We start from the raw sequence: 27,332 nt of genomic DNA, 5'->3' as shown, positions 1-27,332 counted from the left end.
AGCTGGTCACCCAGGTTCAGCGAAGACCCTTGAGCTAGTTCTAAGGGACTATGTCTGGATTGGAGTAAGGAAGGATGTTGAGGACTACATCGCTGGATGCGCGGTATGTCAGAGGGCAAAGACTAATAGACAGAAACCCCATGGAGAGCTTAAACCACTGGAGGTAGCTACGAAACCTTGGTCTAGCATCTCGATGGATTTTATCGAGGAGCTGCCAAATTCCCATGGATATAACTCCATCCTGGTAGTGGTGGATCGGTTGACCAAATGGGCCATTTTTATCCCGACTACGACGAAGTTAACCGCAGCCGGCCTATCAGAGTTGATTTTGGACTATGTGGTGGCCCAGCATGGGTTGCCAGAGAATATAGTATCGGACAGGGGATCGAAGTTTACCTCCAAGTTCTGGAAGAATTTGACCGATAGTCTCGGAATAAGACTACATCTCTCTACTGCATATCATCCACAGACTGACGGACAGACCGAGCGAACCAACCAGTCTTTGGAACTGTATCTTCGAATCTTCACCTCCTATCAGCAGAACGACTGGTCAAAGCTACTCGCTCGAGCTAGCTTTGCTTACAACAACACCCAGCACTCTGCGATAAACAAAACCCCATTCTATGCGAACTATGGATATCACCCTCGTTGGGCTGAAGAGATAAAGGCTAGCGAGGTCGAAGTGCCCGCTGCTACGGTGGTGGTAAAAGACTTGACTGAAATACACAAAGATTGTATCGAAGGAATTGAGAAAGCTAATGAGAAGTACGCCGAAGGATACAATAGGAAACACCGGACTACGCCGAACTTCGCGGAAGGAGACCTAGTGATGCTGTCGTTAGAGAATATTAAGACGAAGAGACCAATGAAGAAGTTAGATGTTAAGCAAAGTGGGCCGTACAAGGTAGTACGGCAGGTAGGTTCTCATGCTTGTAAATTGGAATTACCAGGAACGATGGCAGGTATCCATGATGTATTCCATGTCTCCTTGCTCCGTCCTTATCACCCTCCAATATTTCCTGGTCAGCAAGCTGAGCCACCTGGGCCAGTAGAAGTAGACAATGTGGGAGAGTCTTGGGAGGTAAAGGATATTGTGGACTCTAGAGTAAATAAGAGGTCAGGAAAGTTAGAGTACTTGGTGGATGGTTAGGTTACGAAGGAACAGACGATTCAGTATCATGGGAACCAGTGGAGAACGTCGATGGAGCTGATGACATATTGGCGAAGTTCCACGAACTTCACCCTACTAAGCCGAAGGAAGGGCGCCTGCGAAGGGCTAGGAGATAGAACGTACTGCATACAACATAGGATTACAGCTACGTACCGCTCACTTGTCCTTACTCTTACCCTTACCTTTTCCTTTTCCTTTCTCCTTCGATCTACTCGGACCCGCGGGATTGGTATGGAGGCTACCGATGACCGAAGGTAGATCGAGAGTCTCAGACGGGAACGCAGTAGAGAGAGAAGCATTCCATGCCCGATTCATAGCCCCAAAGAAGTCACCGAAGTCCTGGACATCTCGAGCAGCTTGCATGCTCGGAGTCCTCCACAGAGAACGTATGGTCCGTAGACACTCGAAGGGAAGACTGAGGAGGTCGAGAGCAGTCTGGGCGGAAGCTGGGACACGAGAACTACTACGGCGACCTAACCAGTCAAGGGACGGTGGTGGCTCATACGCCATAGGAGTGACTAGGAAGGGGGTGTCGAACAGTCTTCGGCGAACATCGGCTATCTCAGTAAGGCTTCGGCGAGAGACGTCCGCTAACCTTGTCCTTGCTTCGTCGTCCAGAGCCTCAGTGTTGACTACATCTACTAACGCCGCAGTGAGATTGTTTAAAGCGTTAGCTTGACGAGAAGAGAAGTCAAGCAGGAGAGATGTATCATTTCGGGCGGCCTCGAGCTGAGTAGTGAGACCGAGGACGAGAGAACGATAAGTGGCGAATTCCTTTTCGTCCTCAGGAATACGGACGTCCAGGGAGATACGAGGGTGGACGAGGGACAACCGGGGAGCAGAGGGACCAGCACGCTGAGTATCTTCACCTTCCACATCACCATCATTGAAGGCAACCTCCTTCTCTTTAGATTTCCCTTTTGATTTCTTTAAAGAAGACTTCGGTGTCTTCTGGGAAGCAGAGGGAGGGGTGACGGGAGGGGCCGCCGAAGTGGCCGGAGGAACAGAAGGACGCCGACTTCGGGTGCTGTGAGCCGGAGGAGAAGCTACCACTGGAGAGGACGGACGTGGCGCCGAAGGACGAGAGGCCGAAGGACGGGAGGCCGAAGGAGCAGAGGCCGAAGGACGGCGAGAAGACGAAGGAGGAACAGCCGGGAGACGTGATGGGCCGGCCACAGGAGCGAAGGGCGACGGCGACGGAGGCGACGGGCGGAGGTCCGGCGAAGTACGGCGAACCGACCGGAGAGACGAAGACGGTACCCGCGAACGGGGGACAGACGCTGGAGTCTGGGGAGGGGGGAGAGGAGAAGCGTCGAAGGGACGGGGCGGGATGTCCCGGGCAGAGGACACGGGACAGAAGGACCAGGGGCCAGACGTGCATGAAGCACAACGGAGGGCCTTGTTGTGTGGCCTGACTGCCTTGAGGCAGGGCCAGTTTGGACGATTATACGTGATAATCTCACGTCTACTAATTAGCAGGAGTAACTTCGGCGTAGTACGAATAGGTGGACTCACCGGCAACGATCACACGCTTCGTCAACACCAACCGCGATCCAACGACCAGGCTCGGACTTCATCTTCTCCCACAAGTACTCTTCTTCCCGCAGTGATCTCTTCACCCGTTTGGGCGAAGGCTCCCCTCTGGGAGAAGGGGGGGGAGCAGCGACGGGGGCGGCGGCAGCAGGACCGGCGGCAGCAGCAGGAGCGATGGCGGCGGCAGGGCGGGCGGCGGCAGCAGCGGCGGCAGCGGCGATGGCGTTGGGGGGGGGGAGAACCCCGGAAGAGGAAGAAGAAGAGGAAGAAGAAGAAGAGGAAGAAGAAGAAGAGGAGAGGGAACGGCGTCGTTTCTGGCCCACAATTTGAGCAGGGGGAGGGGCAGGAGCGGCTGCGAGTTAGCAATGTCTTGAAGAGCTAAAGAACAGATAAACAAGGCCAAGTTCGGCGAAGGTGTGAGAGGTTGGACGAAGAACTCACGCTCAGGACTATCTACGTTGTTGTCCTCTACACTAACCGCCACCATATCATCATCCGAGTGTTCCTCTAACTCGGTTTCACCCTCCGACACGATTCTATCATCCTCATCGCTATAATCACCCCCTTTTCCTTCGAAGTCTGACTGATCGTCCGACTCCGAACCACTGAGCGACTCCTGGTCGGAGGAGGACGGAGACTCACCAGGACGAAAGGCGGGCGTCCTGCGGCGAGGGCTGGCGGCAGGAGGGGAAGCAGAGCGAGAACCAGGAGGAGGAGAAGCAGAGGGAGAACCAGCGGGAGGACCGGCGGGAGGAGAAGCGGAGCGAGGAGGCGGGACATCGCCAGACGGCTCCCCCAAAGAGAGGGTGCCGAGGCCGAGGGAGGAGACTTGGCGAGATCTGTCGCCGAAGGAAACTGAACATCAGCCAAGTCCGGCGAAGTAAGGTAAGTGTCGAGGAATAACTCACGAGCAGACGACACCATACCACCAAAGTTCCTCATGGCGGCGAAAGGGTTAGAGGTGGGAGTAGGAGGGGCCATGACGTTAAAAATACTTAAAGAAATAAAAGATGATTCAAGGTAACAAATCTGTTTTCTAGGTAAGAGAGATAGAAAGTTTTGAAAGCAGATGGGAAAAAGAGAGAAGCTCGACGAACTGCTCAGTATTTAGTATAATCAAACCTAAACCCTCGTCGTCAACATGCAGCAAACTTCGCGTTTCATCAACAAAAGGCATCGCAGGGACGATCAAAATTCCCACGCTATAGTGTCTCATCTCAATATAAGCGAGGGTTACTTCGACAAACAACGGTGTTGTTCGGCTGCCATTCAGGAAGCGTGTCTCACCTACAAAAGACACAGGGCTTCTTACGGCAAACCTCGACGAAGTTAGGGGAGTCTCATTGTCGGGTTTTGGAGTGAAAGGAGGCCCAACTACGAAGTGCAGCGCAAAGAGCAGAAGGGTGAAGGATGGTCATGGGGAGGGAGAGAATGGGGGTACTACGCTGCTAAGTTCTCTTGACACGACAGAGGTGTAATCGCTCACGAGGACGTTCGCGGCTAAAGAAGGGGGCGACTGTCACGAACTACGTCGCGACACCTCGATTACTCCACCAACAATGACCCTCCTTTGGCCATCAAAACCCCATCACGCCTTAACCTCTTTACTCTACACGTAACTCAGGACTTCTGACACCAAGTACGGCGAGGTTAGACGGAGTTAGGCTAAGTAGGAACAATGGGAGCAGAAGTACGGCGAAGTTAGACGGAGTTAGGCTAAGTAGGGACAATGGGAGCAGAAGTGCGGCGATGTTAGGCGGAGTTAGTCTAAGTAGGGACAATGGGAGCAGAAGTACGGCGAAGTTAGACGGAGTTAGGCTAAGTAGGGACAATGGGAGCAGAAGTGCGGCGATGTTAGGCGGAGTTAGTCGAAGGAGGAAGAGGATGGCCGAGGGCTCGGGGAAGTTGGACAAAGTGCGTTGAAGTACGTCAAAGCGCGAGAGGGTTGGATGAACGTCTAGGAGGAGTAGATAATATTAGCTGAGAAGATCGCTGAAGTTCTTCAGCGATCCTTGATTGTTGTCAGTAGTAAAAGACAAATAGAGATAGCTATACATCGAGATACATCGCCATCAATAGAACAAAACCCTAGTTAGAGTAACTACGCCGAAGTACGCCGTAGTTACACCCCTTTCGACGTCTGCGCCCTCCTGGTTGGGTGAGACATCGACTCAGAGCGTGAAGTTAGCCGAGGTTCGTCGACCGTCGGTCTATTAAGAAATAGTTGTTCGACGGCCGTGACAGTGTCATGACCACGTGCGTCAAAGTTGCTAGTTTGGGTAATATCCAATCACCTCCATTACCCGCCACCGATAAACACTACCAGCCACCCTTATCTACATTACATTCTCATTCCATGTACATAAGGTAGTGCATAGCTTAGAACAACTTCGACGAATGTATCTTGTCTGTCTCAACATACAAGTTCTCATATACATTTGCCAAACTTATTTTTCACTCCTCGAACTATTTGCTTCGATCCTCGTATCCTCTCACAACTAGTTCAAGTCCCTACAAGTAGCCTATCACCCTCGACGCAGATCCTTCGACCTTCGGTCTGGTCTTGACAGTGTGGTGCTGAGGTTTATCTTATACATATTCAATGATTTTGATGAACAATTGAGTGGCATAAAATGTCGTTGCATGTCTCCGAGATATAAAAGTACCAAACGTAAGTCCCATGAGGGTTCAAAATGTCCTTCTGTTTTTTCTCTTCTCCCATCCTTCCTTCCTTTCCACCCGCTCATCCCGATTTACCATTCTATACCAGTCCGAGATACAATCCGCAGACGAATTATCAAGATCGTTTTTACATTATGATCTCCCAGACGGACCAACGAAACCATTTTCCAGTAACCGTCTTCGAGAGGAGACATTGTTATCATTTTTCGATATCGAATCTCGTAGATGAGACTTCATTATCATTTCGGAGATCCAATCTTCGAGACTTTCACCAACACTTCATTTCCTCGCTGAGTCCACCAATCATTCGTTTCACTATTCCACCAACGGGCGAACTCGACCTTACATGGACTCACAGAACAATCTTGTCAACGGCCTGCACGTTCTATTCCACAAAACGATCCAATCATTCTGCCTCTACCGCCTCCATCTGGGTCAATTCACCATCATCTCTTTCCATACCCAATGACCCCTCGTTCTCCTCATCCAACGATGACTCCTTCTCCTCACTCAAGACTGACGCTTCAGTCCGTAAAGGCGTACTCTTTAATCCTTGTCTCATCTTGACTAAACCGGGAGTCATCATCCCCAATCCTGGAGTTCTCATCGGTGTGACTTTCCAATCTTTTTCCGGACTTCCAGGACTTGATCTCAACCATTTAGCCACCGGGTCACTAGAAGGAGGATGGATATTCTCCTTTTGTACTTGTCTCAAAGGTGTCATAATCTTTTCCACACCGCTCATCCCATTGTATACCGATCCGAAGGAATGGTGATTCGTCTTCATGGAAGAATTCAAATCTTCACCGAAAGATGGGAATCCTTTTCGGGTCGAATGGCTTGATCCGGCATCAAAAGCGAAAGCACTAGCTCCTAATGAGAACGACTTTGCGGGAGTTTCGACATTTGGTTTCAAAGGTTGAAGAACTCTACCTAAGAGAGAACCATCTTTCGATCCAGAGAAAGAATGTTTGGATGGATTTGTCGGAAGGATAGAAGAGCCAGATTGACTTGTTGAGATGGTTTTACGTCTTTTTGCTAAATGTGTAGAAGGTGATTCTCCCGGAGAAACATTACTTCGTCGTCGATCGATGAATGGATCGTCGGCACTTATCATTCCGGTTGTTACACTTTCTGCTCGAGTACGTTGATAAGGATGTAAGAGACTTTTACTTCTGATAGGTTTTACACGAGATGGTTTGTCGGTAATCTCCGCAGCTGCCATCAAACCCCAACCTGAGGTACTTCTGGTGTGACCTTGCGAATCATTCTCCAAAGTAGAGGGTGTGGTGCGGAGATTATGAGAACTCGAGATAGGATGGAGAGTTCGAGAAATTTCGTCAGATGTAGGTGCTGTATGTAACGTCCGAGCCAGAGATCTGGAGATGGATAACGAAGAGAAACGATGACCTGTGTCGCCGGAATTAGATTCAGAACGAAGCGGTGTAGAATGTAAATCCAACAATGTTTCAGCTACAGCTTCCAAAGGATCCGTAGACCTATAAGACTTCTGTCGAGAGGGTGTCTTTCGATGGTCAGATTTTTGACCTTCATCATCATGGTCGAAATGATCTTTACGATCTTTATGAGATGAAGGGTAGAAAGGAAGAGATTGAAGTGGTGTAAGAGAGATAAGAGGAGAATGAGTAGAATGAGAAGCTAGAGTTTGTGAAGTCGAAGAGTTCAACTTTGTAGCTGGTGTCCATCCACTCGATCGAACCCATTGTTGTTCCATCCTTGGAGGTTCGTCGATGGAAGTTGCCGGAGAAGTCGATGTACTAGTCTGAGCGGGATTTGTCTTGTCTTTCATTGGTGATCGTAGTGCCGGGTCGATATGAAGTTGACCTTGGGACACGTCATTGCGGGATTGAGAATGAGAGAAGTGAGGTTGAGATATGGAAGGGAGAGAAAGAGTTTCGTCGGGAACAGTAGACATGAGAGTCTCCCATTGTTCCGCCCCTAGACTAGCTTGCCATTCTTGTAGTTGTTCCAGATCGGCATCTGCCTCCCATCCTTCTTCCATCTGTATATCGCCCAGTTGAGCTTCCATACCTGACCTTGAGCCCTGTTGCGATGTTCCCACAAGGGCGGAGCCGTTCTGCGTTTCTTGTTGGAGCTGATCGTCGAAAGTTGAACTCTGACCGCTGGGTAGAGCTGCACCAGATAACACTCGAGCACCCTCCAGCAGTTCAGCAGGAATATCGACGGCAACACGACCAGTACCGTCGAGCCATTTACCCCGGACGTGTTGGGTTTCTTTGAGATGCGGAGCGATGAGACGGACTCCGTTGGGTAGACATAGACCGAGGGGACCGAACATGGATAGAAAGTCGGAATGTTGTTGTTCGAGTCTGATTTGAATGCTGATGATTAGCAATGATACGACTTTGTGGGCAAGTTAAGTGGCTGATGAGTGTGGTGGTATGTGGCATTTTCAAATTGAGAGTTCGGTTGAGAATGGATGTTCATCGACAATGAGCCTTGACGACGAGGGTGAATGGGGTTACGGGTGACTAACCGATGTTTCATCGCCCACCCTCGTTTACTTTTCAGAGCTCGTTCCCTTGCTTCTTCCGCATCTTTGGGTCTGTCCACGGCTGAGAATCAGCATCACGGCGACACCGTATATCGCAGGTCAGGACCGCTCACGACTTGGCAACAGATTCTCAAAGAGACACGGGTTCAATGAAGGGAGTGAATGCAGATCAAAACACGTAAGGAGCTCACCTTGATCCCATCGACTCCTTCTCCCTTGCATACTCAAAGGCAGGCCATGTTTGTCCTGCAAATGTCTCCTAGCCACACTCCTAGCGTTTCTACCGTCATACGTCTTGGCGCACAATCTGCAAGTATACATCTCATACTGACTCTTCCATTCTCCCATTCCCATCATCATCTCCCCATTCTCTCCTCCTTTACCCATATCATCCTCAAGAGTGTTATTCGTCTCCAAACGTTTGTTAGATCCAAAGTCGGAGACAGAAAGAGAAGTACTCAGACCCCTTGTCCTTTTTGGCGTCAAAGTGTATTGATTCAGTGGTTCTCGTTCCACATGTTTGTCCAATGTCGGAGGGTGAAGTATCAATAGCCCACATACTTCCAGTTGACTATTCGGTGGAGCGGGTAATAGAGCTCCTCTGTATCCTCGTAAGGAGAGAGGAGGTCTGGAAGGGGAGACAAGGAGAAGAGCAGTGTCATCTCCTTGAGAGATGAGATCCGGTTCGTTGTTCTCCGTAGTGGACGTGAGTTTTGTTTGTGATGAGGAAGATTTATTTTTGTCGTTGAGACGGGGACGAGATGGAAGATTGGCAGAGATGGATGCGAGGACAGGAGGTTTGATTGTCGTCTTGACAGACTTGGACGATTTGGTTTTCTTACCCCGTGCTCGAGCGGGCTTCGATTTCCCTTTTGTACCTTTCTTGGAGGGACGAGAAGGACGTGATAAGTAATCGGCATCACCGTCTGAGAGCTCGGTAGGCTCAGGAGAGTTTTGATCAAAATGGATAGAACCGACGTCGGGTAATTCAGTAGGCTGTGAAGTACCACTGGGCGCAAGAGGATTCGAAGAGAATTGGTTCAGTTCACCTGGGTGGAAATGAGAATGATGAGTTTGGTGAGGGTTTTGGAGAGCGTGAGGATGATGGGGGTGAGATGGATGGTGAGACTCGTAAAGATCATTCTGATGGGGTGTGAAACCGAGAGAATGTTGACCTTGTCCAGGATGGACGAAAGATTTGTGGGGATGTCCGAGAAACCCTCCGGGAGGACCTTGAAAACTTGGGTGACGCGAGTGAGAAGGAGTTTGACCAGGCTGATGACTGACTTGAGGAAAATGCTGAGGTTGAGGATGGTACATGTGAGGGAGAGTGAATGATGGTTGACTGTAGTAGGGTTGTTGATAATACGTCCAAGCCGATTCTTGGGGTTGCCCAGGGGGATGGGACATGTTTGTCGAGCTTTAATGTCAACATTTCTCAATCATCTTCACTCTGATTTTGCAAGTATCTCGTCATCTAGGACATTCATTTCATTTCTCAAAAGAGTCATTTAAATGAGGAGTGTGATGAAATCATCCGAGCTATCGGGAGTGCGAATAGATCAGGAAGAGTTTACTTACCTTCACACCAGTAAAAGCCCTCCAAACCGATTTCCAAGCTTCGATAGAGAAATGAGAACAGAGAGAGCAAACGCCACTTGATGAGAAGACGTCTTTCTCTTTCTTCGCTTCGTTCTCTTCCTACTAGCTGGCGCTATGACCCCTGACAGGTGTCTCACTGTTTTGCTTTCTTCTCCGTCGTCGTCTTCGGTACAGAGTAATAGGTATCGAGTGAAATAGCAAGCAGACAGTGAGGCGAGTATGAGCAATATCAGCAATAAAGCAGAAGATGTGAGATAATGAGGAGTGAAGCAGAGAGAAGTCAAAGTTGTGTATGGATGTGGTTGTTGTTGACGTTGTTAAGGGTTGAAAGGAGGGTCTGTGTAGTTTCGACTCCTGAGACGAGATCATCATCATCAAATATCATCAATACATCAGTTTCGTATCAAGACGCACGAGCCTCTTATTAGCGTAGATTAGAATATTCTCTTCTCTTCTCTTTCTCTACAACCTATGCATCAGTCATATCCGTGGAGAAGTCAGTCTTGTCAGTGATCAGTATAAAAGGTGTGATGTCAGTAGTGAGTAGTGAGTAAGAGAGTAAAGGTGAAGAAAGAAAAGAAAGAGAGATCTGCAGGTGAGATTTGCGTTGGGGAAGAAACGATCGAATATCTCATGGTACGTCCGACCTATGGGGAATTGGGGATGACTAGACTTGTTCCTCTTTTTCCCCACTTGATATCACATGGTGACCGAGTGGCCAATGGCGAGACTCGGGCAGATGGAAATATCGGGGGTAGTGTGATGGTGACTGACCATGGCTTGTTTGCAGACTGCCTGTTTGTCCTCTTTCTCCAAGCGACCGACATGAGCAACATGACGACCATCTATTGACTGCTGATCGATGTGGAGATCTGAGTGGTGTTCCTGCTATACGTCCAATGTCATTTCGACAGCATTCGAGTATCCTTGGTTGAATGTGGATGGTGAGTGACTATGGGGATCCGTCCATTCGGTCAGGGTAAGATAGATGTATCGCACTGTCTCTCGGGTCGTTTTAGAAGGTAATTACGACCCTTTCTTTCCTTCTTTCCACAACATGTCCCTATGTATATAATTCCCTGTATGTTAGCCGCTCCACATATGAATCTCGCACGAGCCTCTCACCCCCGATATTCTAATATTCCAACTTTTCATCTTTTGATTTTCCTCCTCGTTCTCTTCCCCTGAAAACTCAACCATGTGCCACGCGTTTCACCTTTTCGGCGATACCGGCGGTATATCTCCGCGGGTGTCAGAATGGTGGGAGGGGGGTTAGGATAGCAGCCGGTAAGTAAAGTAGCACTGCCCTGTGTGACCGCCACCAACAAACCCCGTTGTATCCTTTTCATCCCACCCTACCTACCTACCTTACATCCACCCACCCACCCACCCATCCCTCCATTCACCAAACCCCACTCATCAGTATCTCATTTCACTTCCGGCTATTCTACACTTGCTCATTGTGGACTTAGAATGTCCCACTGATCATGTTCAAGAAGAACCAATCGAACCCTTCTCAACCATACGCTTTTTCTCAACCTACAGCAGTCAAGTCTTCCGTCCAAGCGCGAAAACAAGAGAACGAGACTTTTTATAAACCACTTCCCCCACCTATCAACCAAACTTCAAACCCAAACTTAAATACCAATACCAACAACCCTTACGTTCAAAACTCAGATAGAGGACAGAGGATAGATCCATTTAGTGATCAATATAGGACAAGAACACCTAGTCCACAACCTAACGCGTCGAGACCTTTATTAGAAGCAAGTCCAGATATGGCAAGACAATATCCTCAGAATCGTTTGCCGGGAAGTGGGAGTAGTCAAAGTGCTTTATTAGGTGAGAGACAGGTGAGTTCAATGGCTCTGAATCGGTTATATCTCATCCTTTTCCTTTCATCATGAGTCGTAACACTTCGACATGATATGCTCGATCTTGCTAAGGATTCCTTTCATTTTCCGCTCTCTTCACATCATCCTCCATCGTTCCTATCTCTCTGTGACCCAGACCACGATTCTTCGAGGCTTCGCCGCAGGGAAACGGCCATTCATACACAGCATGAGGTGGTTGCGAGGTGACTTCATACTCCTCATTTCGGTCCGATGGCCCGTGCCTCCCTTTGTCTCATATCCTCTTGTCTCGCTCACTTGTCTCGGTTTCGTCTCACATCCTCGTCATGTGCGAAACTTTCCGATTCTGCTGGATACCCTTGTGTCTCGCACGAATTCAATCCTGGTTCTGAACGGTCTCTCTGGTGTATCGTCCCAGCGACGTAGTCTTTCTCATATCTTTCTGTTTGAGAAGACATGGACGCTCACGCTTAGCCCGCTGCAAGACGATATGGTCCAACGGCAGCCTCCGTACCTGCAGGTCCTAATGCTGCTCTTCTCGGTAATTCATCCGGAAGTAGCGTGGGAGACAAGGCTGTTCCAGGTCAGAGTAACGCATTTGCAGGGCAGGATGTGGGAGGTTGGAATGCCTCGATAGATGGGTTGAACCCAGAGGCGGATGATTATTTGCATAACCCTGATCCTAAGCGGGATCGGACGGTGAGTTCAGTTTCCCTTTCTCCTATCTATCTCGGCCTCAACTATTCTCGTGTGCTGCCTTTTCCCGATGTGTACCTCCGCTCCGTCAACTGCGAGCCTCCTTTGGCTCACTCAATGTCTCCATCTCCTCCAGGATCCTGTTCGCCGTCTTTCGCTCCCATAACTCTACAGACGATCAATCCACCTGACTCACATGGACGATCGGTTTCACTCTGTCTTCGCATGTTTGAAGTATGACCATGGTGTAACTATGGGATAAGCCAGTCTCGAACCCAATTCCTCTTGTGCCCCGCTGATCGTAGAATGACCGTGGCGGATCTATCTTCACAACCCGTGGTCTCGCCAACATAGGTTGTCTCCTTTTCCTCCTATTATGTCTCATAACCCTCTTCGCCGGTTACCCTATCATATCACATTACACACAAACTACACTTAAAACAAACGGAGCATATAACCTCGGCGGTATAAACTCTACGGGGCAGGTCCCCCAGATCTCCAATTTCCCAACTGTCATTGATCCGGACACTCCGACGGATGCATATACCATCACTGGATTTGATGGAGAAACATATCAGTTGGTTTTCAGTGATGAGTTTGAGAAGGACGGAAGGACGTTTTATGAAGGGGATGATCCTTATTGGACGGCAGTGTGAGTGTCTCTTGAGACTCTCAGCTTGTCGTGTTCTTGCTCTATCCTATATCGCCATCTTCCATCATATCGCAAGCCGATTCCACTTCCAAGTCGTGCTCTTACCACGTATGCGTCCTGCCCTCGTGTCCTACGCTCTGTATCCTTCTCATAGAAAATATCTTGTTTCAGCTCTTCATATCACGTCGCTCGCCTCGTAGAATATGTAGAAATGGCCTGACACTCAGCGATATTCATTACTGGCCCACTGGCGATTTCGAATGGTACGATCCCTCTGCCGTCACAACATCCGGCGGCAATCTTGTCATCACCATGACCCAAGAACCCATCCACCAACTTAACTTCAAATCCGGCATGGTTCAGTCGTGGAACCAAATGTGTTTCCAATATTCTGCCCATTACGAAGTGAAAGTATCTTTACCTGGTACACCTCGGATCGGGGGTTTCTGGCCAGGTGCATGGATGATGGGTAACCTGGGTCGACCTGGTTACGGAGCGACTACAGAGGGTACCTGGCCATATACGTATGATAGTTGCGACTCGGGAACTTTGAAGAATCAGACCAACGCCGCCGGAACGGGTCCAGCTGGTGCTTTGGAAGGAAATGATGATACTGGGATATCCTTGTGAGTTTTTGTGTTTTGCGCATCTGTAATCTCTTTCTCGAAATCTCACGCGCTCCACATGCTATCTTTCGCTGACATGTGTGCCCTCTTCACTCATGATCTCTGAACGTCATTCTTGACGACGAAAGTATGTGCCTGTAACCCGGATTCTTTCAGGAACCGATTTCCGGCTCAATAGACTTGTCACTGATGGTACCTCCGGAATGTGTAAGCTGATCTTGCCAGCCTCCCCGGACAAAGAATGTCATCATGTACCTGTCCAGGTGAAGATCACGCAGGTCCAGATGTATCTTACGGTCGCGGAGTCCCCGAAATAGATGCTCTTGAAGCTCAAACGGATCTTTCGATCCCAATGGGTCAACTTTCACAATCGGCACAAGTAGCACCATTCGATATGGATTATCAATATACCAATACGACCGACGTTTGTATTCCTGTAGATACCACGAAAACAAAATTCAATTCATATCAAGGTGGAGTTTACCAAGAAGCTGTCTCAATGTTAACTTATATCGATGCGGCTTCATATCAACTGGAACAGGGTCAATTCGCAAAACATGGCTTTGAAATGTATAGTGATCCTAATGATAGACAAGCGGGGTACATAACTTGGTTTGCGGATGATAAAAAGACTTGGACCATGAAACCTGGTGCTGTACCACCTAGACCGGAAATGGATATCGGACAAAGGTTGATAACTGAGGAACCTATGGCTATGGTGGGTTGTTTGTTTTGCTGTTCTTCTCCCTATTCTTTTACTTCTGTTTGTCATGGATTATCCTTCTGTACTCCTTTCGGTTCATTCAATCTCAGTGTCTAATCTTACCCTACCGTCGGTCTCCGTTTTACATGATTCGAGTCACTGCTATGCTTCTGATGATCTTCCACTCCACCAGAGAGGGAGTCTTGTGTGATACATGAAGTCCCCCGTAATATAGCCTATCCAACACATCACTCACTCATCAATCCTCCCTTCTCACCCTTGTCTGAATTGAAACCTGAAACGAAATAATACTTTGATTTAGAGAATGATTCACTTGGTGTTCAATCTTTCTGTTGACCGGTCGTCTATCAAAATTGTGAATCACAAATAAAAATGCTCATGATCAGGTTCTGAATTTCGGAATGTCAAATAATTTCCAAACCGTCAATTTTGCTGAACTCGAATGGCCAGCACATATGCTTATCGATTACGTCAGAGTATATCAACGTCCAAATGGAAAGATCGGTTGTGATCCGGATGACAGACCGACTTCGGATTATATAAATAATCATTTGAACGCTTATTCAAATGCTAATTTGACCACTTGGGAACAAGCTGGTTATGGTATGCCTGTGAGTTTGGTGTATTTATTTCTCTTCTACTTCTCCCTTTGCTCTATTCCTCTCGTTCTCTCATTTTCTTCCTGCTAAGCTCCTTTTTACTTGATCTCGCTCTGCTTGTTTCTCCCCAGCGCTCATTGTCCATCTCCTTACCTAATGTTCTTTTCCATCCTTACCTGGGTTGTGATTCAAGGGACATTTGACCTCACAATGTTTTCCAAATTTCCATTGCTCTCACATTGTAAATCTTTGCTACGTGAAATTGAGGCGGTATAAAAGCTTGATATGGTCGGATATGACATGACCTCGAACACTATCCTCTTCAGGCTCGAGTTGAGGGATATGCTGTCTTCCCCGGTCGATCTACTGTATTCCAATCATCTTCGCCATCAATTCGCACCTTTTCCGTATGGACGTGGAGATGTTCAGTTGCCTGGCCACTTTGACGTAACGTTCAATTGACATTCAGAAAAACCGACTGGTCGACACTTGCTAAAAACCTCTCTTCTCGTCCATTCATATCAATCTCAAACCCACCACACTCCACCTCATCTTACTTTCCCCTCTCTGGGCGTTTCATCACCATACACGCCCAAGTCATCTCCCGTCACTCATACGGTCACTTGTGAGTCACGTTGGATCATAGGATCATCCAATATTACCTGCACGATGGACAATTGTCACGAAAAAATCCAAAGAGGAGATATGTATGCATGGCTTGTGTCGTTTATGGATTGATTTGGTCTTTGTGGATTCTCCTAATCGTTGATATCATTACTATGTCTGATGTCAATTGTGACAGAGTCTCCGTTCGACGCGATATTCCCACACTTCCGACTCAGACTAGCTCAACATCTATAGAGTCTTCCATGCTCGATCGTGAAGGCCTATCTGTCATCCGGCAATGCCCGTGTCATGAATGCAGTAAGGGACCTGCATCACAACGTCCTCGCTAGAAGGCTCGATACTCGACATCAGCCTGGCAGATGTTGATTTCCCTTACAAGGGGTACTCAGTTCCTGACAGCCCGTCTCTCACATCTATCTTGTTACACTGTGTATGTCCCATCTGTCACGCCTGCGCGCAACTTGTGAACGAGGGTAACGTGAAATCATTCCGCCTCCTGCCTGTCTTGCTCGCGGGTGAACCGTCATACTTACGCAAGACTGCCCTCGGAACCTTCAAGCCTCAAACATTACAATCCCACTTGAATCACCCTCGAGGAGGCTATGGAGAATGGCGAATGGAGTTCTCGCTACCACCTCAGAATTCTTGTAATTCTGACTGATATCTCTGACCATTCCTTACACTTTCTGTTATCTGGAATGGAGATATGGGAAGATTCAACAGTGCAGATCCCTTGCAAGCTGATTATCATATGCGCCTGGACCAGGAGAGAATAATCACAGTTCAAGGGATCATCAACAAGGAAGACAAGGCTTGATCCCAAATGTTAAGGACCCCGCGGGAGACGGACCCCTCCCGAGTGGCACGGTTTCAAGTACCCCTTTTAGACCGACTCAGAGAATCATACTACTCTGGAGGTGTCTGTAAGGACCAGACGTGGGGATAGTATGCGTCGATGAGCTGCAACAATGACACCTTGTAGGGAACAAACCTAGTAATGTAGTGTATCAAAGAGATCTGTAAGATCAATGAGATGTATGTCAAATGATCCAACTAGGAAAACACAAAATACATTTGACAAGACATTGCTGAGAAAAGACTACGTTCTATATACTAAAAAGAGCGCGGGATGATACTGACGAAGAGCATACATAGCTCGGAGTAATGTTGAGGTAGAATAGCAGAGAAAGAGCGATGATAGTTGCCAAGACGGAGATGTACAAAGGGGTAGTGGTGTTTAGAAGGATTGGTACCAGGCAGACAGAATTCTAGGCCTTAGGCACGTACACTTTGACTCTGTAGTGTGGGAGGTAGTACAATCACGTGTGAATACAAAGGCGGTAAACTCCGCCGGTAGTAGTACATAGCGAGATCAGTACCTGTTGTCTCTTCATCACTCATAGGAAAGTGCTGAATGAGCAACAGTCAAACCGACGATTCCGTCTCCGGCGCAGTACCAAACGGAGTAAGTCCGGATGCAGGAAAGAGAGACGGAGACGGGAATAGAAAGTGGATTACGACTCTAATAGGTAAGGTACCCGTGATTGCGTGATCCTGACAGTGTCCAGACCCACCCAGAGTAATTACTGCTCTCCCGGACCACAAGAAATTTGATGCTAGTCCTGCAAAAGTACTGCTTGCCCCAATGATGACCTAGTTGACCATCCCTCCCCATGTGTGGTAGCAGACAAATCCTGGGATCTTGCCCCAAATTTTGTATGATCACCAAAAGACATGGACTCATGATTGGTGAGGGGAATTTGGGAGATTGAAGTGATGAGTCAAGGCAGACTCATAGGAGCTCACTGCTCACAGATGAGAGTGTTTGGATGTCACAAACTACGTCGTGACACCTCAAATATCCCACCATCAACAACCCTCCTTTGACCATCAAAACCCCTATTACGTCCTAACCTCTTCACCCTACACGTAACCTAGGACATCTGAGACCAACTACGGCAAAAGTACAACGGGAGAATAAGGTATACAGGGGTCTGGAGCATAAGGATGGCGAAATGCGGCGAAGTTAGACGGAGTTAGGTTAAGTAGGGACAATGGGAGCCGAAGTATGGCGAAGTTAGACGGAGTTAGCCTAAGTAGGGACAATGGGAGCCGAAGTACGGCGAAGTTAGACGGAGTTAGGCTAAGTAGGGAGGGACAATGGGAGCCGAAGTACGACGAAGTTAGACGGAGTTAGGCTAAGTAGGGACAATGGGAGCAGAAGTGAGGCGATGATTAGGCGGAGTTAGTCGAAGGGGGGAGAAGTATGACCGGGGACTCGGGGAAGTTGGACGAAGTGCGTTGAAGTACGTCAAAGCGCAAGAGGGTCGGGTGAAAGTCTAGGAGGAGTAGATAATATTAGCTGAGAAGATTGCTGAAGTTCTTCAGCAATCCTTGATTGTTGTCAGTAGTGAAAGATTGATAGAGACAGCTACAATATAAATTGAGATACATCGCCATCAGTAAAAAGCCCTAGATAGAGTAACTACGCCAAAGTACGTCGTAGTTACATTCCTTTCGACGCGTGCGCCCTCCTGGTTGGGGGAGACATTGAGTCATAAGTATCAAGTTAGCCGAGGTTCGTCGACTGTCGGTCTTTCAGGAAGAAGTCATTTGATGGCCGTGACATTGGATCATAAGTCCTGATTCAGTATCTCTTTATTTTTCCAACTCAATTATATCATATATTGGATGTTTCTCCAGCTGGGTCTGTCAAGGGGTCAGACCACTCTGGAGTGGAACATCTCCCGTAGGGTCTGATTGCGTCTGTGCGGCTCCGGAGGGGTCCGTCTCCGGCGGGGACCTTAACAAACCCGCTTTGTACCCACTGCTCACTTTACTCAATACATCCTCTATGATCTCTCAGCTTGTGTACTAAGCACCTCTTCTCCACACGGTGTAAGGTTATCGGCTCTACTTCCTTCAACTATTTGTGGGAAATCTCTCTTGCTCATTCACGGTCTTTCCAACACGTTCCTAGGGTGTATTTAGTTTGGTAAGTCATCACAACATATCATTTTGTACCATACTCCTTGAGTTTGTCACTTGAGATCTATGACAACTTACACACCAGGACAATTTGAATGCGTGTTCAGACAGTTTTTTCTCCATCTTGGAGACTTCAACTACTATCTCAATGATACAATCTTATGAACGTATCTGGTAATCCTATAACCACCTGGGTGGGATATTGTGAAAAAGGAAGATCTTGCTGTCCTGACATTCTCAAAACGGTCCCCTTTACAGCTCTGAAGTCAGATCATAAGCAATCTCTCTCCCATGATTCACAAAGGTTTGCGGCCAAGAATGAGGGATTGATTACTTCCATCCCTGGGACCAAGACTCATTTCTCTGAGGCCCAAGGAAGGTGCCGGTCACTCATGGGAAGAAAATCAATTATTCATTGTTTGTACCCATGAAGGATCACCCATAGTACAGGGGGGATTTTTCTCCAGACTTCAGGTTGACCTGGAAACGGGGAGGGCAAACGGAGTTTGTAGAACTTTGGAATCAAGATTTCTGGATTGAGTTGAAAGCTGGAAGTGAACTTCACGTGCTGTGACTCTGTTTGGTCACTCTATCCCCTGGATTCAACTGGATTGTTGATAAGATCAAGCAAGAGGGAGAATTCACCGTAAGTCATGGTGAAACATTTGAGACTGCGTCTTGTCATGACCCTACTCATCATGACTTCCCCATCCATGGGTCCGGCCCATTCCTCAGAGGAAGGGTTCTCAGAGAAGTCTCACAGAAGTCTCACAGAAGAGAATAGAGATTTACGCCTCACTTTTATTCAAGATATCACTTTTTGATTCAAAGTATGACGTATCTGAACCTCTGGTGAAGACTTAGGTGAGATTCCCAACGGGAATCTCTTCAACGATAGTTTCTCTCTGCAGGATATATCAACCCCCCCTGTTGGCCCCATGGATCCTTTTTCCCCAAGGATCAAAATATCTGTTGCATTTCATATTTATCAGACCTCTTCGGGAGCACTCCTTACAGCAGTGTCATCCTTGTTTGATACATTCTAGCTTGACCACTCAATCCTTCCAAGCTATTCTATCCTTCTTGACTTATACTTTCTTGACTTGACTATCATCTGATCACTTCACAGTACCACGGACCATCTTCATTCGTCTTGGTCCAAGACCATCTAAACCTTTATCTTCCACTCCGTCTTTGTCCTTCAGGTCTCACAAGGACAGGTCGCAACAGGTCTCAACATTGTGCATCATGCATTCCTCTTTACCAATGAGTAGGTAAACCACTTGGATAATTGCAGAGGTACCTCCTCCCAATGAACCTTCTTCGATGTGGTGACCATACTCTTCCTATTCGGACCTGAGCAACTGAATTACATTATCTCTTGTCTACCGTCTGTAAGGACCAGACATCGGGATAGTCTGCCTTGATGAGCTATGACAATGGGGCCTTGTAGGGAACAAACCTAGTAATGTAGTGTATCAAAGAGATCTGTAAGATCGATGAGATGTATGTCAAATGATATAAGTAAGAAAACACAAAATACATTTGACAAGACATCATTGAGAAAAGACTACATCTATATACTAAAAAAAGCGCGGAGTGATACCAATGTGGAGCATGCGTGGTTCAAAATCATACTGAGGTGGAATAGCGAAGGAAGAACAATGAATAAGACGGACACGGAGATGTAAAAACAGGTAGTAGTGTTGAAGGATTGGTACTAGGCGTAGGAAAAGACGGAGTAACCCTGTTTGCGGGAACCAGACATGGAGACGGGAACAGAAGGATGTATTATGACTACTGGGTCAGGTACCTGTGGTACCTGTGATCCTGACACCATCAAACTGCATCCTCTCTAAACCCTTTAGTCTTATTCGCTCAGCCCAAAGCTGCTCAGGAATAGAAACCGGGACTGGAAGTGTGTCAGAAGGTTCCTGAGTCCCTCAGCTTAGATCATATCACACTCCACTGAGTGTTACGACCCTGTCACTCTACAATTTATTTGCCATCATCGCCTACTTCGACAGGCTCGTAACACCTACAACACCTTGCGACATCTCTTCGATCTATTGCTTCTCAAGTTGCGACATCCTTCATACCTCACCACCCTGGTGTCACTGTTGTCACCTTGACATCACCCTGACATCACCCTGCGCCACCCCGTGTCACTGTGGTACAATACGAGCCATGGTTGCACCATGTCACGGCCGTCGAATAACTTCTTTCCAATAGACCGACGGTCGACAAACCTCGGCTAACTTGATGATTCTAATTCGATGTCTCACCCAACCAGGAGGGCGCAGACGTCAAAAGGAGTGTAACTACGGCGAGCTTCGGCGTAGTTACTCTATCTGGGGATTTTCTCTGATGGCGATGTATCTCGTTGTATGGTAGCTATCTCTATTAATCTTTCACTACTGACAACAATCAAGGATCGCTGAAGAACTTCAGCAATCTTCTCAGCTAATAGTATCCACCACTCCCAGATGTTCATCCAACCTATCCGCGCTTCGACGCACTTTGGTCAACTTCCCCGAACCACCGAACACCCGATCCTCTAATCCTCGTCTAACTTCGCCGTACCTCTGCTTCCTCCATCCCTAGTCAATCTAACTCCGCCTAACCTCGTCGCACCTCGGTTCCCTTCACTCTTAATCTGTCTAACTTCGCCTAACTTTGTCGTGGTTGGTCTTAGATGTCCTAAGATACGTGTAAACCGAAGAGGTCAAGAATTGATGGAGGTTTGATGGTCAAAGGAGGGTCGTTGTTGGTGGGATTTAGGGGTGTCACGACGTAGTTCGTGACACACCACTACCAGGTGGCCCGCACCATACTGGAGGAACCTGACACCACCGTGTGTCAGGCTGCCGCCACTACGGATTAGGCTGGGTCAGCACGGATCAGCATGGGACGAGACCATTCAGGCTGGCGTCAGGACAACGCCGCCCGGAGAGGTGGCGCTACACTGGGGGGGCCAAATGAAGGATATAGAAGGAGCACATTTTGTCTTGATCCTCTTCAAGGATCAATCTATCATAAGTTACATTTAGTTACAATAGTCTTCCATAGGCCTTCCATAGTCTTGACATACATCTTTGGTCTACTCCGCTTCGCTCGCCGACACTTCGGGATCCTACGAGCACCCCTTCATCAACAGCACACCATCGTCACTGTCTATTCCCCAATCCCTTTGATCTTCGACCGCACAAGTCCAGTGGTTGTGCAACTTCGCCTCCGCACAACCCAAGCTCGCCAATTACGACAGTCAAAGTCTACTCGTTGCTGGCCCCAAGGCCTGCCAGGTTCGAGTCGTAACACTGCGGGAAACTTTGTGTATGTCCGTCACGTGATCCCACAATCTTCCGTGTGTTACCTACACAGTGGATATAAATGAAGCATGACCGGGAGGCCGGTTTCCGTTTCGTGCTACTACACATCCTACTTCCTACCTGTCGCATCGTACAAATATAGTGACCAGAACTTCAACAGTCAACTCACTCAATTGTCTTTGCCAAAGTCGTAGGTATAAGACAGTAGTGGTCCTTTCCCCGCCATTCAGACCAATTTTATACGAGAATGACCAGATCAATCACCCATAAACACATGGCTGATCTTGGTAGTTCTTTGAACACTAACCAAACCTTGAGAAGACAATATTGACTTACCCATAACTCTCCTGTAGGCAGTGTCGCCCGCACATTTCGGGTCAGAGAAGATACAAGACAAAATCAGCTCACTGGCGGGCATTTCCCTGGACTAGCCCTCGTCCGAACGTCATAATCATTGCTCCTTTCTATATACACAGCTTGAACTTCTTTCTTGGGCTATCCTATATCATAGCTTTCTTCTCTATCTCCCTTGTACCCCTCAGAGTTTTCTCACCCTATCTTTTCTTTGGGTTTAAAAGACTGAGGAAAAGCTTTGCCACCCCAAAGGTCTCTTACCTACCAAACTATTCAACCAGTATGAGCAGACCCATTGACCCCTCAAGTTCCCAAACGGGTGCTTCAGGCCCTCCTTCTAGCGTGAGTGATCCGTGGGACTGGCCATACAACAATCGTCCGCTGGATGCAGGTACCACTTTCAAGTCCGGTGGCATGCGGGTGACCAAGCATGATTATAAGATTGGTCTGCTGAAACCTATCTGTAAGGGTGTGGACTCAGGAGGTACTGCAGAGGTCATCAGTAGAATGAGAGTGTATGCTAGACCAGGAGGCTCTACATCACAGTTAGTCTTCATCTTGAAATATGTGAGAAATCTATCTCTTTCTTCGATGTGTATAACAGCTAACAAAGTCTTTAGACAGTCAAGTGCAAGGCTGGCTTGGAGGAGGGACCCTCGCTTGCCATATTCTCAGGGAGCACACCCGCAATCGAAGAAATTTTTGTATCACCCCAAGAGATCACCGCTTTGTCCACACCAGTGACTAGAGGAATATTCCAACTCGAAAGGAACTTGAAACTTTATTTTGAACCCGTACGCGGTTTGTGTCACGGCCGTCGAGCAACTTCTTCCTAATAGACCGACGGTCGACGAACCTCGGCTAACTTCACGCTTCTGAGTCGATGTCTCACCCAACCAGGAGGGCGCAGACGTCGAAAGGAGTGTAACTACGGCGTACTTCGGCGTAGTTACTCTAACTAAGGCTTTGTTCTATTGATGGCGATGTATCCCGATGTATAGCTATCTCTATTTGTCTTTTACTACTGACAACAATCAAGGATCGCTGAAGAAGTTCAGCGATCTGTAAACTATCTATACTACTCCTCTCTTCTCATAGAACGTCCCTCAACTCCTGCACTGCCTCACGCTCAGTCCTCTTCGTTCAACCTTGCCGTACCTCGCCGTATCCCCGATATCCTACTCCGCTCACTTCGACTAACTTCGCCTAACTTCCCCTGTTCTGCTCTCCCTCGGTTCCCTTCCCCTAACTTCGCCGTAGTTCTCCGCTAGACGGGGTTATCGTGACAAATACACTCTTGGTTCTCGTAACTTCGCCGTAGTTGGTCTCAGTGGTTCGAGTGGAGGTTGGTGGTGGTGAAAGGAAGGTCGGTGATGGTGAAAGGAGGGTCAGTGATGGTGGTTGTCAGGGATGTTACGACGTAGTTCGTGACAGTCGCCCCCTCCTTAGGCGCGAACGTCCTCGTGAGCTTTGTATGCATGTAATGAAGAAAAGGACACTCAGCAGGTTACAGGAAACACAATTGGTCATATAACAGTTGTTGGTAGATGATACCATGGTTCGTTGTTAAACGGACAGTAAACTTCGTCGAAGTTCATCGTGGTTGCTTGTTGTTACCCTGTGGTAGTTACGTTGTAAGTGAGACAGAGGATTTGGGGTACAACAAACCTCGTCGACGTTCGTCAGTGTATCCCTAACTTATATGAATGTGAGACACGTAGCGTGGGAATTTTGATCGTCGTCATGGTGTTTGTTGTTGCTGAGACACCTTGTTATGCGAAGTTACCAGCGCCCTGACGACGAGTAGCCATGTCAGTTATACTAAATACTCAGTACTTCGGCCCACTTCTTCTTCTTTCCCAGGACTAATCCTAAATCGTACTATCATCGTCTATCGATTTCCAGTCTTTACCTTACCAAACATATCAATTTGATATATTTCAACAAAATGTCTTCTCGTCCGGAGCTCAACGCCCATAAATTTTTTGCAGATCGCTTCGCCGCTGTCCGTAAGTCTACTTGTACTCTCTATAAGCTACTCTGTCGCTGATTGTCCTAGTCGCTCAGCAGGGGAGCTCTCCCCGCCAAGTGTCATCTATGGGCTTTGGAGCCTTAGCCATCACCGATGGCTCGCCTTCTGCTGCTGCAGCTTCCGCTGCAGTTCCTTCTGCCCCCGCGTCCCCTGCTGCGGTTACGACCCCTCTCTCCTCTGGCCAACAGGAGGTCAGACCTGCTCCTGTTGGCCCCTTGCAAGCTTCGGGTCAGTCCGCTACTGTGGTGGAAATCGACGATGATGATGAAGAGATGGATGGTGATGAGGAGGTGGTTGGTGTTCGTCGTGGTGAAGAGACGGGTGTGTTGGTTGATGATGGTGAGATGGGTGGTGCAGATGATGATGATGAGATGGGTGAGGTCGATGAGGATGAGGAAATCCTCAGTGTTGATCTCGGTGATCCGGCGCTGTTTGAGGATAGAGAAACTTGGGTGTCAGAGTTGGAAAAGTTAAGCCGTATGTCCTCTTGTCATATACCCTGCTCGTAAGTGCTGACATGTAGCTGTTCGTGATAATGAGGGGTCTCCCGAATTCCGCGTACGGCTCCAGACTTCTTTCGGGAAGAAACGGGTTGCGTATCAGGAGAAGATGGATGCTCTGGCTGAGATTAAAGCCGAGAAACGTCGCCGTTCCCCTTCCGCCCACGACGAAGTAACCCCTCCTTCGGCGAAACGGGTCAAAGAGACCCCTCGGTCCTCTACAGGACAGGCTGAATTGTTTCCCTCCCCTTCCCATGAGCCAGGGAGTGCTCGCAAGGCATCGTTGCGAGAGCAGGATAGGCTATGGAAGTTGTTTATCGATGAAAGGGAGCGATGGGAGGTCGCCAGTATGGATGAGTCGTGTGATAGATGTCGGTAGGTTCCTTCCCTAGAAGTTTATACATCTGCTGATCAGTAGCCGTGAAATTATCACGTATGGGAGAGCGAAATGGCCGTGTCTACGACCGGTCAAACCTCATAATCGCGGCTCCCGTTGTGCTTCTTGCACTTCTGGCCCCTGCTCGTTCTGTCCCCCCAACACCGCTCGGGATATTCCTCCTAGACCTTCTGCTCCCCTCGGTCCCCCCTACACTCCGTCCGCCGCTGTTCGCCGCCGTCTCCCCACAGCCCAAGACGGAAACTATCCTTCGCGCTCTCCTTCGGCGAACTTCTCCTCTCCTGGCCCCACCTCGCCGTCACCCGTCGTCCGTCGCCCGCCTAACTCTCCCGTGGCCGGACCGTCTCGTCTCCCTGCTACCCCTTCGGCAGGTTCGTCTCGTCGCGCGCCTTGCCGTGCTCCTTCCGCCTCCCTCCAGCCCTCGACACCTATGGCTGGCCCATCTCGTCTCCCGGCTACCCCTTCTGCCGGTCCGTCTCGTCCCACCAGGAGCCGTCCTACTCCTGTGTCAACTCAAGAGGAGTCTCCTCTAAGTCTCCCTCCTGCCCTTGGGACCCGAAGCCGTCAACCATCTGCTCCTCCTGCTTCTGGGCTCTCAACTCCTGCCCCTCCTGTGAAAACTCCTCCGAAATCTTCGAAAGGGAAAGGCAAGAAGAAGAAAGCTGTCCAGTTCGAACCGGCTGTGGTGGAAAACGAAAGTACTCAGCTACCAGAGGAAATCCCTCCTTCCCTCGACCACCCCACTATCGCTCTCGATCCTCGGATACCAGAGGAGGACAAACAGCTAGCCACCTTCCGTTCCGTCATTATTGGTTTAACCACTCAATTACAAGCCAATAGACGAGATACGGCGAAGCTCGTCGAATATTGCGTGAAGTTGGTCTCCGCGATGAATACTCTCTCTCGGACAATGGCAACCCTTGTGAACTCCTCCGACATAGGGCCATTAGGGCGAACTGAGTTAGCTAGAGTCTCCCGAGAGCTCACAACGGACATGAGCGACTTCTACCGCAATCTCTTTGACTCTCCCTACCTCCTGAACCCCACTGAGTATATGCTCCCCCCTACACTGGACTGGTTAAAGCCATCTCAACCAGCTCGACTCAGTTCTCAGGATGGTGCTTTCCTCGATATCCTAACTCTTCCCGCAGACTGCCTTAGAGCACTTCGTCAGTTGTGGAAATCACCTAGTCTGAGTCTCGCTCGTGATCCTGCTCTCCACTCCGCTCACATTCTCGCCTTTAACACAGCATGGAAGGAGACTCGAGCCCTCCGACGGACGGTGGCACCGAAGGTTACTGAGAGTAGTTCTGGGGGTGGTCCTGCACCGGGGAACGAGGAACAGGGAGGAAGTTCGCAGCAGTGAGTTGTACTTAGCTAATGTTGTACCAGTTGTATGAATTACTTCCTCGTTCGTGATCTTACCACTCGTCCTTTCATCGGCTTATCCGGGTGAAGTTCGTGGAACTTCGCCAATATGTCATTAGCTCCGTCCACGTTTTCTACTGGTTCCCATGATACTGCGTCATCTGAGCCTTCGTAACCTAACCATTCCACTAGATACTCTAACTTCCCTGACCTCTTATTCACTCTCGAGTCCACAATATCCTTTACTTCCCACGATTCTCCCACGTTATCCACCTCTACTGGGCCAGGTGGTTCAGCTTGCTGACCAGGAAATACTGGAGGATGATAGGGACGGAGCAAGGAGACATGGAATACATCATGGATACCTGCCATCGTTCCTGGTAATTCCAGCTTACAAGCATGAGAACCTACTTGCCGTACTACCTTGTACGGCCCACTTTGCTTAAGGTCCAACTTCTTCATTGGTCTCTTAGTCTTGATATTCTCTAACGACAGCATGACTAGGTCACCTTCCACGAAGTTTGGCGTAGTTCGATGTTTCCTGTTGTATCCTTCGGCGTACTTCTCATTAGCTCTCTCGATCCCCTCAATACATTCTTTGTGTATTTCGGTTAAGTCTTTTACCGCTACTGTAGCAGCAGGTACCTCAACCTCACTGGTCTTAATCTCTTCAGCCCACCGAGGGTGGTACCCATAGTTCGCATAAAACGGTGTCTTGTTTATCGCAGAATGGTGGGTGTTGTTATAAGCGAAGCTCGCTCGAGCAAGCAGCTTTGACCAGTCGTTTTGCTGATAAGAAGTGAAGATTCTAAGGTATAGTTCGAGGGATTGATTTGTTCGTTCAGTCTGTCCATCAGTCTGTGGATGATACGCAGTAGAGAGATGTAGTCTTATCCCGAGACTATCGGTCAAGTTCTTCCAAAACTTCGAGGTAAACTTCGATCCCCTGTCCGACACTATGTTCTCCGGTAACCCATGCTGAGCCACCACATAGTCCATTATCAGCTCTGATAGCCCAGCTGCGGTCAACTTCGTCGTAGTTGGGATAAAAACCGCCCATTTG

The 27,332-nt window shown here is 48.5% G+C and overlaps 5 protein-coding genes across 5 annotated transcripts; 3 read left to right on the top strand and 2 right to left on the bottom strand.

Annotated features, from left to right (window-relative positions):
• Positions 1-1,327: 1,327 nt before the first annotated feature.
• On the bottom strand, positions 1,328-3,685 carry TREMEDRAFT_65113 (uncharacterized protein; the record flags this gene model as incomplete). Its single annotated transcript, XM_007007304.1, has 5 exons — positions 1,328-2,636; positions 2,687-3,056; positions 3,146-3,283; positions 3,347-3,559; positions 3,613-3,685. The coding sequence occupies 5 exons, from the start codon at positions 3,683-3,685 to the stop codon at positions 1,328-1,330; spliced, it is 2,103 nt and encodes a 700-aa protein (XP_007007366.1).
• Positions 3,686-5,792: 2,107 nt separating this feature from the next.
• TREMEDRAFT_65112 (uncharacterized protein) lies at positions 5,793-9,332 on the bottom strand (the record flags this gene model as incomplete). The annotated part of the gene is made up of 3 exons (XM_007007303.1): positions 5,793-7,749; positions 7,905-7,983; positions 8,114-9,332. The coding sequence occupies 3 exons, from the start codon at positions 9,330-9,332 to the stop codon at positions 5,793-5,795; spliced, it is 3,255 nt and encodes a 1,084-aa protein (XP_007007365.1).
• A 1,595-nt stretch (positions 9,333-10,927) lies between these two features.
• On the top strand, positions 10,928-15,403 carry TREMEDRAFT_45569 (uncharacterized protein). The gene is made up of 7 exons (XM_007007232.1): positions 10,928-11,377; positions 11,852-12,076; positions 12,379-12,725; positions 12,953-13,351; positions 13,577-14,069; positions 14,462-14,686; positions 15,144-15,403. The coding sequence occupies exons 1-7, from the start codon at positions 11,012-11,014 to the stop codon at positions 15,168-15,170; spliced, it is 2,082 nt and encodes a 693-aa protein (XP_007007294.1). The 5' UTR covers positions 10,928-11,011; the 3' UTR covers positions 15,171-15,403.
• A 6,851-nt stretch (positions 15,404-22,254) lies between these two features.
• On the top strand, positions 22,255-22,808 carry TREMEDRAFT_65110 (uncharacterized protein; the record flags this gene model as incomplete). The annotated part of the gene is made up of 2 exons (XM_007007302.1): positions 22,255-22,539; positions 22,602-22,808. The coding sequence occupies 2 exons, from the start codon at positions 22,255-22,257 to the stop codon at positions 22,806-22,808; spliced, it is 492 nt and encodes a 163-aa protein (XP_007007364.1).
• Positions 22,809-23,920: 1,112 nt separating this feature from the next.
• TREMEDRAFT_65109 (uncharacterized protein) lies at positions 23,921-26,267 on the top strand (the record flags this gene model as incomplete). The annotated part of the gene is made up of 4 exons (XM_007007301.1): positions 23,921-23,981; positions 24,032-24,481; positions 24,528-24,879; positions 24,923-26,267. The coding sequence occupies 4 exons, from the start codon at positions 23,921-23,923 to the stop codon at positions 26,265-26,267; spliced, it is 2,208 nt and encodes a 735-aa protein (XP_007007363.1).
• Between the last annotated feature and the right edge of the window lie 1,065 nt (positions 26,268-27,332).

This window comes from Tremella mesenterica (genome assembly GCF_000271645.1).
Source record: "Tremella mesenterica DSM 1558 unplaced genomic scaffold TREMEscaffold_13, whole genome shotgun sequence".
In the NCBI taxonomy this organism is placed as follows: domain Eukaryota; kingdom Fungi; phylum Basidiomycota; class Tremellomycetes; order Tremellales; family Tremellaceae; genus Tremella; species Tremella mesenterica.
Note: the sequence above shows the minus strand (reverse complement) of the source record. Positions and strands in the feature narration are given on the sequence as shown.